This window comes from Onychostoma macrolepis, chromosome 01, assembly GCF_012432095.1.
Source record: "Onychostoma macrolepis isolate SWU-2019 chromosome 01, ASM1243209v1, whole genome shotgun sequence".
NCBI classification, from domain to species: Eukaryota; Metazoa; Chordata; class Actinopteri; order Cypriniformes; family Cyprinidae; genus Onychostoma; species Onychostoma macrolepis.
The window spans coordinates 19,229,734-19,239,730 of record NC_081155.1 but is presented as its reverse complement, the minus strand read 5'-3'; the positions used below and the strand labels follow the sequence as shown (position 1 = coordinate 19,239,730).

Genomic DNA, 9,997 nt, shown 5'->3' with positions numbered 1-9,997 from the left:
GAAACCCCAGCAGCAGCTAGAAATGAGAAAGTTTTGTAATCATGTTTCATAGAGAGAAAATGCAATTTCAGCTCACAAAAGTTTGCATGTTAAATGAACTGAACAACACACCAAAGGGGTGTCCATGTGTATGTGTCGATATGTACCAGTAACTGTATTTATTTGACATTTCTTTTCATGGGGGCGATTACCAACACTTCCAAACTCTTGCTGTGATGAGCAACTTCCGGTAAACTCACTCGCACACATGCACACACAAATAAAAACAGAAAGAAAGTCGTTGCCTCCCATTTCTTTCTTCCTCACACATATCCCCCATTCATGTGATTCAGTGACTCATTTTTCATCTAATATTCAGCGATACTGACGTGGTCGCCACCCCTCGATTGCCAGCCAACTCATTGTGTCTCATTGTTGAGCAGCGTGGCCCACAGCCAATGGGCACGCAGATGGTGGGTGGGATGATGAAGGGACTATTTGCGCAACTGTACTCCGTCCAATGGGGGCATCGAGATGCAGATGTCTTCTGTTCAAAGGCCTGATTCAGAAAATAGCCTCATGCATCATAATTGGCCATGCACAGTTTACTCAGTTGGTTGATTAGTTGAGTAATAGAGTAATTGTAGTCTACAAAATGTTGACACAAACGTGATTCACATCAGACTGATATCTTTAATCTGCAGTCAGTACAAGTTGTAACGCAAACAGGCTGAAGATTGAGCATTGGATGGAAAATGAAACAGCCTGTTGGCAGTAGTTTTCATTGTAGATTTACTGTGGAATTGAGAGAAAAGGCACTTGAGCCTCTCACCGGGATTCACACGTATATGTGTGTGTGTGTGTGTGTGTGTGCGTGTATGTATGCGTACATGTTTGTGTTAAGCACAGCCTGCCTTTGCACATGGTGGGAGACTGAAGCAAACTCTGCATCTTGCTGCTCTTTCAGTGAGAGCCATCTGCTAAAGACAGAAAGAAAAAGAAAGGCTTTCTGAATCTGAATGAACAATAACCATTCAATACCACAGCTGGAGTGCTTTGTGAATACCTTTTCCAATAACATCTTCCTTTTGCATCTTTTAGTTAGCTTCAGGGGTGCGTTTCCTCGCGCACACTTCTTGCATACTCTGCAACCCTGAATTGAAGCTCTGAATGGCAGCTAGTGCGTTGCATGGTAACTGCATGTTATAGTGAATGATGTTGCTGTCAAAGAACTTTACAAGTGGTGAGGAGTAGAGTGTGTGTGTGTGTGTGTCTGTCTATTTGTCTGTCTGTCTGTATGTGTCAAGGGAGGTCAGACTGAGAGATGCGAGGGAGAGAAGGCACATGCGAGATTCTGCTGTAGAGTCGTGGCCGTTGGATGGAGATATAAAGAAAGTACACCCACACCAGAGATGTTTCGTATTCACAGATTAGCATTTATTCTTTTGTCATGCTTTCTGTCCATCACTTTGTGTTGTAGTGAAAAGATTGAACAGCTCATTCTTTCACATTCTTACATTCGATTGCACACGATGCATACATTCTGGGTAAAAAGGTATAACCAATGCTTTGGTCATCTGTGAGCAACCTCACAAACATGGTCACTCGAGAGCACCTTAAGGCAGTTTGACCTTACCCGTTCTGCTGAGATATACATTCACACATCGTACAAACATTGTAAGACATAAATGTGTCATGGTAACATCCGAGGGACAAAAAGATCAGTATTATTTGTTTCAGTACTGTCTCAGGGTAAACACAAAACAGGATATTGCTGGAATTAACAGTAGATCTTTACCTATTGTATTAAGGAACTTTAGATTGCATTTCTCTTTATCAGCATGTCCATCCTTTATCATCCATCTCTTCGCCTCTACCGCCCACATCCACCCCTGCTTTCCGTGCATTTCTTTTTCTCTTTCTCTCCTTTCCTTTTCTCTCTCCTCTTGTCCTTGCCCTCTCTCTCTGTTTGTTTTCCCTAAAGCATTTCGATTCTTTATTACAGTTGGAAAGAGGAGGAAAAGGGAATAGGCAAAGACCACCAAAGAAAGCCATTGCCTTCAGCAAGCCCACCAAGAGCAGCCCAGACAGTCGGTATTTGCACATTCCCTCCTCACATGTTCATGACCAATGGTAGACATCAATCTGAATGTCGACCAATCTGTCAGTAAGCACATTTTTCTTCATTTCAAGAAGCAGTCTTTCCACAGTGTCCTTCATATATTGCCTTGTCTTGGATTCAGTCCTAGTTTTTAGCATTTTTCCAATTCTTTTTTTAACTATAGCTGCAAGCTGTTGACTGGTTTGATTTAAAATCAATTCTTTAAATGAGAAAGGATGGAATTTGCTGGAATATTCAGATACAATCAGTTACATTTGAATTTGAAAAGAAGAATAAACAAAGGGAAGTCTTGGAACAATGTAGGTAGTGTATTTTACAGTCATAATTCAACATATTAACAGCATTTTGAAAGACATACAGTAAAAAAGGACATTCACACTCTCTCACGCCATTGATTGATCTTTCCATGCACTGACCATAGAAATAATATCACAGATGTTACTCACAGTGACATTCTTGGCCATTCAGAACAGTGACAAGCATAAGGCCTTTCATAGCGTTATTTACAGCTCCCTCTGCCAAGATGTCATATTTACACAAGTGATAATTGCTGTCATAGCTGGTGGGTGATGTAATGAATTCTTTCGCCTTCTCTTGTGCGTGCTTTCTGTCTCTCCTGCGAGTGCTTTCGCTCTCTCCGTGCATCTTAAAATATAGCAGTATTGCAACACTTTCAAACTCATCACTCCATTGTGCTTTGTCTATCTTGCTTCGCTGCTGCACGCCGTTCCTTTTGTGCTTTTCGAGCCCTGCGTGATTTTGAGACCCTTCTGTTATAATAGATGAAATATAACATTCGATCGCTGCGTTCCCAAAGGGAATCAAAAGATTTTCTCATTATGCTATTGTTATCCACTAACTACTGAAATAATGAAGCTGTGGCGCTGTTGGAAAAAGGGAGTCGTAGTGACATCACAAGCTATAATTACAACTATCATAGAAGCACTTAGAGTGGCTGAAAAGTCTAAAAGTATACAAATATTGTACGTAAACCTAAGATGGAAATTTCTATCCTCTGTCTGCACTGACTGTGACAGAGATGGCTTAGAATACACTTGTCCTCAAAAAAAGAAGGACCGAGTATCTGCTTAACTAACCAAGCCCTCTGAACAGCTTTCATTACTTTCCATTAAGGGCCTGTACTGCCCAACGTTCCCTGCTTACACACTGTATCCTAAATCAGTCTAGTGCCCTCTAGATACCAGGAACTAGAGGCTCGAACTGAACAGAACAGAGATACAGGTGAGGTTGATAGTAAACAGGAATCAAGGCATTGCAGAGTTAAATTGAGAAACCAGGGTTTTCCCTCCTCCAGAGAGGAGAAAAATGAGGGGGAAGAGGGTCCTTTTTGAGATCAACAGATTCAGCCAAAAAGAAGATGGATGCAGACAGTCAAGACCGACATGGAGAGTAGCAAGAGAACAGAAGATGTGGAGCGAGAAGTCGAAGAAGATGGTGGCAGAGAGTCGAATTCCGGAGGGCACTCAAGCTCAAAGCAGCGCAGAGAGGTGATGCCCGCATCTTCATTTCCATAGTTGGCCCAATACTCTTCTGGGTCAAGCTTGGGAAGAAGAGCCTCTTCCTCCCCGAGCTCATACTTTGTGGATGTAGATGTGATTGAGGGATGCTGGGACTTGAAGGGGTACGCCTTGGTCTCGGAGGTCTTCTCAAAGATGCCCTTGGAAGTGCTGACGGGCTTGTGCTTGGAGAACCACCAGCGGGTCTTGGTGCTGAAGGTGGTGGTGGTGGTGCCAGAGAGGGAGCCGGGGTCTGGAAGTGGGCACAGGGCGAAGTCCATCTCCCTCAGAAAGCGCAGGTCCTCTCCACGATGAGAAGCTGGGGAGGCGCACAGAACCTCGGAGCTGGACAGACGGGCGCCTCTGAAGAACTCCCACAGGGGACGAGCCTCGCAGCCGCAGGCCCAGGGGTTGTTGTTCAGCCGCAGGAACTCGATGGAGGAGATGTCACGCATGGCCTGACCGGGCAGCTCTGCCAGGGAGTTGTTGAAGAGGAAGAGCATGGTCAGTCGGCCCAGGTCGCGGAAAGCGCGGCGATTGACCTGACGGACCCTGTTGTCGTGCAGCAGCAGACGGTCGAGGTTGACCAGGCCACGGAACACATTCTCGGACAGAGTGCGTATGCGGTTGCCGTGCAGGAAGAGCTGGCTGAGGTTGATCAGGTCAGCGAAGAGATCGTCCTGGATGAAATGAAGCTGGTTCTCCTGAAGGTAGAGGAACTGCAGGCTGTAGAGCTTGTGGAAGATGTCATGGGGAAGGGCGGCCAGCCGGCAGCGGTGCATGTGGAGGCTCTGGAGCTTCTCCAGGCCGCGGAAAGCTCCACCCTCAAGGCGGTGCAGGTGAGGATTGTCGCCCAGATCGAGCTCCTCCAGATCGCGCAGCTCGCTGAATGCACCGGCCTCGATCCAAGTGATGTTGTTGGAGAAGAGCCACAAAACCTGGTATGAGATGAATTGATGGACAGAAAGGACAGGAAAAGGTAGAGGGAGGGAGAGGTAATGAGGTGAAGGTATTGAGAAGGAATACAAAATTAGTAAATATCTCAATAATAAACTCTCAAATGTATATTTGCAAATCTAAATATGAAATGTTCTATTCTGTCGCACACATAGAGCCAACATACACTTCCTTACCTGTGTGCCAAAAGCAAAAGACCCCACTCTCAGTTCAGTGATGCGGTTGTTCTGCAGGAAAACGCGCTGGGATTCGTAGGGCATGCCGTGGGGCACGATAGTGAAGTTCTGCGCCTGGCAGCTCACTGTCATGGGGGTCGGGTAACACACGCACCGGTGAGGGCAGTTCTGCGCAGGAACGGGTTTTACCACGACCAGCCAGACAACCAGCCAGAGCGAGAGCGCGCCTGATGGAAAGAGAAGAGCGCGTCACAACACAAGTCTTAGTAGCTAAAGCGCAAGTTTCCATTTTGGAGAGCTGTAAGTCTCATCTTGTCCTTTACATTAAATCATGATAATAAAATGATATGATGTTGAAAAATTCACGAATCTCCAAACGAATTTCTACAAATGCACTAACATGTTTTAATCATTATGACAACACATTGGTTTCCATCCATTTACGTTGTGACAATAATTTATCTCATTAAGAGATTTTCGGAATTTCAGTTCATAAGTAGCCTAAATCATTTTAAAGTGGTCGGAAAAAGTGCTCTTCAACTTCATTGTATTGTTGTAACTTAAATTTAAATGACAGGTTTTAAGTACAATTTTTACAGTCTACCGCTCCGAATATTATTCTCTTGATCTCTTTGAATATAAATGTAATTTCAAATGTAACTTTAAACTTCTAAATATATGCGTATATTTGCTAAGACTTGTTTGAATAAAGTCATAATTCAAAGCACTAAAGCATTCTTGCAAAACATTTTACGCATCAAACACAAAATATATATTCTAACCATGCTGCGTAAAACCAAGCATTCTCGAAAGCTAGTTTGATCATATTCTAAATCCTTAAATTATTTTAAATGCATTCGTTTCCATTACTTAGAAATAGAATACTTAGGAAATTCAGCATTTCAAAAGCATATTCACAATAAAGATGAACAGAGAAAAGCAGAAACTCACTCTTAAAGTTGTGCGCAAAGGAGCTGCGTTGGCTCCGCGTAAAAGTTGATGTTTCCATTCCGAACCAAAGCCGAGAGCGAGTTAGCCTGAGGAGTTAAGCGACTGATTCCCTGCTATCTCCGCTGAAGCTCTGGTTCCCGAGTCGGAGCGACTGAGAGAGTGCTGAACGATGGATCCCGGGCCCAATTTATACCCGAGCTCAGCGCGCGCCTACGGCTGTGGGCACCACGGAATCTCTCCTACGTCACCAGTCGGGTCAAGCCCAAGCGAGGGTGGCAAACGGAAAAGGCGGTGCGGAGAGAGGAGGGGAGGGCTCTCGCGCACCAGTTTGGACAGAGGGAAGTCGGACGTCTTAGCTCAGAGTTACGATTGTGGAGACGTAGTTGGAAAGGGCGGGGGAGCGCAGGCACGGCGCCCGGTAATGACTGAGCTGAGTGCATGCGAGGAGGATCGCACGAGGCACATGAAAGAGGCACACAGCTCGTTTCTTGGCTTTGCTTATGCGTCCCTTTGGATTAATTTGTCCTCCGCATTATTAATGAGACGCCTGAATGAAACAAACGCATTGTTATGCTCTGGAGACACAAGTCATGACTTCAAATATAGAAATATAAAGCTATAACACTGAGATAATCGTTAAGGGATTTGATAATGGGTGACTAAAGAATGTAATTACTGTCACTTACTGCTGGAAGGAAAGACAAACCAATACCAAATTTGGTGTCAGCATCTCCTATTTGGGCAGCTTCCTGGAATCGGCTAAACAATAAGCCACTTTCCTTTGAGTATCTCATTCAGGTACTCCAAAGCTTTTTGCATTATAGGTATATGCTGCATTCACAACAGTAGTTCATACATAGAATCATTAAAACAAATAATAATATATTTTGTGACAATTACATTGATTGCTTTAAAAGTGTATGTGTGAAAAGTGCTGCTTATGGACATACAGGGCCATTTCTGTAAGGGATAATGTAAAGTCAGGCGGTTATTAACGCAAAATAAAGCCAGGCAGATAGATCAGAGCTCTGGCACAAAAATAAACTAATAAATGGACATGAAATATTGATTTCCCTTATGAAAATTAACAATGGTTTTATTATAGTACAAGTGTAGTAACCATGTTTTTTTTTAAATCATTTGTAAAACCACAGTTTTACTACAAATACCACGGTTAAACTATGGTTAGAATACCAAAACCATGGTTAATTTGTTCTTGCCATGGTTTAAGTATAGTAACCATGTTTTTTTGTTTGTTTTATTTAACAATGGTTAATTTTCGTAAGGGTTGACTTGAAATTATTTTATTAACTCAACCAGTCATTGATCATTGTCGTCTTAGTTTTCTTGTAGAGACTATGAAGAGACCAAACAGAAGCACAGATATGTGTGAGTGGGCAGTTAAACAGCGCTGCCCTGGTCAGTGGCGCGACTGACCAATCAGAAACTAGCATTCCAGAGATCCTCGTAATAAATAAACAGACAGACAAACTGAAAGACAACAGTAGACCCGAGGATGTCCATGTTGTTATTTAGCACCTCCTCCATTCGCTCATGTTCTGGACACTTCTTTTCTTTTCTTCCCTCCCTCTCCACCTCCACAAAAACACAAGATGACTGGACGAACAGGCTTTCCCCGCTCCACCTACACCTACCAGCTGGACGTGTGAGTGTGTGTGTGAGGGTTTTCATGTCTCATGTATATTACCCTATCAGCCGAGTGAATGCCATGACTGACAGCTTCTGGGTTGTGGTACAGTTGTGTATGAAAACGAATTACCGAGCAACAACAAAAAGACTATGACGGGGGAAGAGGAAGTACAAAGTGTGGTTGGAAAGGAGGGGTTTATGGAATTAAAAACAAGGCAAAGAAGCGACACATGACTCATAGATAGTGGAACGAGAGGGATATGGGACTGCACTTAGAGGGATGTTGCGCATAAGGCTTGATTAGTGTGCGGGCCAGCAGCCTAATGCATTAAAGCTGTATCCCTCTAGTGTTCCAAGAGTGGCTTTGTAGTGCCCTAAGGGAGTGCTCTGCAGTGGCAGCCCACATATAATGACAGATTTGCTTTGCCCTGTTGCATAGAGATAGCGGAATAAAATCAGCTCTGATAACTTTAGAGTCCTGCGTCATGAACCTCATTAGTTTGCTTGTGTGCGTTGGAGAAATAATGGAGGGCGGAGGGGAGGTTTGGAGGAGTCTGACTCCCAAATTTAAGGGAAAGTTTACCCCAAAGTCAAAATTATGACATTATTCACCCCAATGTTGTTTTAAAGCTGCATGATTGTGAAACACAAAAGAAAATATTTTGAAAAATGGCTGAATAGGCTGAGTAAACAATGACTGAAATTTCATTTGTTTACATATTGTAATTTGTAATTTACTTTAAAGGGGTTTAAAGGAGACAATAAAACTACTTTAAAGGAGTCAAATAAAAAGGTTTTGGATACTGAACATTTATAAACTGAAAATAAAACAAAGTTTAAAACAAAGAGTTACATTGACACGAAAAATATTTCCCCTTTTTTGCCTTTTTTTACATGCTTCTCCCTGGTGATATCTCCAATCATTTAGTCTTAAACTCCACCACTTTCTGCTTTCATCCAATGAACAACTGATGGATAAAAGCAAGCCCCGATCGTTCTTTTCTTTTTCAATAATCTCTTTCACCCAGATGTATACGTCACAATATGAAAGAAAAGATCTGTTACTATTTGTGTTTCATCACAGATTTAATTTACCAGCACCTCAGTATTAAAATTAATTTCTGTGTCAATCAAACAGAAAAGACACACACAGGAATAAAAAATAATCGGGGGACAGTTTACTCCCTTCCAAACACTGACTATCCATTCAGGTTACCTCTTACATCCAAACTGTATTTTGGCAGCTCATATTTCTCTAGACACAGTGAGCTGCCAAAATACAATTTGGATGTGAGAGACTAACATAAATGGATCATGCCCTGAAATGGTCTATAAAATTTTTTTTTTTTAAGTCATTTTTCGCACACTTGAAATGGAAATATATATTTTACTTAGTTTTTGTTAATATTTTGAATGAGATTATTATTTTTTTTGTTTGTTTTACTTTAATTTTAGTCAAAGTTTTAGTAATTTTGTTGCACAATTTTGTCATTACAAAAAAAAAAAATATATATATATTTATATAGTTTATATTATTTTTATTCATTTATTGCTTTTAGTTGATTTAGTTTGTTATTTTAGTACCTTAACTTAAACCAAACAAAAATGAGAAATGTTGCCTTGGCATCTAGCCGAAATAAGTTTAAGTTTTTAATTATTTCATTTCATTTCAGTATTTTTTTTTTTCAGGTAGTGCATTTTTATGCTTGTAGTTTAATGTAATATTGAGTCTAGTTAACTTTGTTGTTTATATTACGTGAGCGGAGTGAGGGATGTTACATACGTACAGTGCTACATTACGGATGTGACCTCATATACTGAGGCTGTCACTGTTCTCTTCCTGTGTGCTGTAATTCCCTTAGCTCTGTTAGTCTGGATACAAGAATAGTTACAACAAAAGCCCAGAGCGCTGTAATCAGGTTTTAGGAGAATCTAATGATGCAGAACCACAATCAACCGTTAAAAACCCCCGTGGTACCTTCGCAGCCTCCCTTTACTCTCTGTCTCTCTCTTTCTCTATGTCTCTGTTTCCTCTGCTTGTTCATTAATTCTTCCTTCTTAAGCTCTTTATGTATTGCTGCTTCTTTCCCCAGGGCCTTTTCATACTCCCCTGTGCACAGTTTATATGTTTATTATCATTCATGTAATAGAACATTCATGTATATATTCACATATTTGAAGTAGTGTAAAATTCTGAGGTGGTAGTATCAGGATGTTAATGTAAACTGTCATCACACCTACACCCATCAATTAATCCATGAATATTTACAGTCTATAGGTGTAAATATTTCAATATTTGTGTGTTTGAGAATGTCTACAGCAGCAATGGATTATGTCTCTGTGTCTTGACTCTTCTGTAACTGTCTCTATTATATGTTTCTCTATTATATGTATGACTACTTTGAGCATCTGCTCCAATAGCCCCTCTGAAAGTGTGCTTTGATTGCTCTGATTAGATCAAATCCATCTTAGACACATTCGCTGGGCTTCTCAAAACAAAGTGTCCACTAGAGATTTGGCAGAAAATTGATGCTGCGGTTGACTAGAAGCGTTCGTGTTGGCTCAAGTGGCTCATCTCGAAGACTGTAAAATATAATGATCATGTTGCCTCGACTGCGTAAGAAAGAACAATCCCAGTTAGATCA

General features: G+C 41.6%; 1 protein-coding gene across 1 annotated transcript; it reads right to left on the bottom strand.

The window, feature by feature from the left end:
• Window positions 1-1,394: 1,394 nt before the first annotated feature.
• Window positions 1,395-5,941, bottom strand: rtn4rl2a (reticulon 4 receptor-like 2 a). Its single transcript, XM_058778170.1, has 3 exons — window positions 5,703-5,941; window positions 4,752-4,978; window positions 1,395-4,556 (listed from the first exon to the last, which is right to left on the bottom strand). The coding sequence occupies exons 1-3, from the start codon at window positions 5,758-5,760 to the stop codon at window positions 3,465-3,467; spliced, it is 1,377 nt and encodes a 458-aa protein (XP_058634153.1). The 5' UTR covers window positions 5,761-5,941; the 3' UTR covers window positions 1,395-3,464.
• Between the last annotated feature and the right edge of the window lie 4,056 nt (window positions 5,942-9,997).

Excerpts from the sequence above, each read along its gene's own strand:
- rtn4rl2a (XM_058778170.1), bottom strand. The coding sequence starts at position 5,760 with ATGGAAACATCAACTTTTACGCGGAGCCAACGCAGCTCCTTTGCGCAC. Across the intron at positions 4,979-5,702 it reads CTTTGCGCACAACTTTAAGA|GCGCGCTCTCGCTCTGGCTG; the intron begins GTGAGTTTCTGC and ends TCTTTCCATCAG. Across the intron at positions 4,557-4,751 it reads CTTTTGCTTTTGGCACACAG|GTTTTGTGGCTCTTCTCCAA; the intron begins GTAAGGAAGTGT and ends ATCTCATACCAG.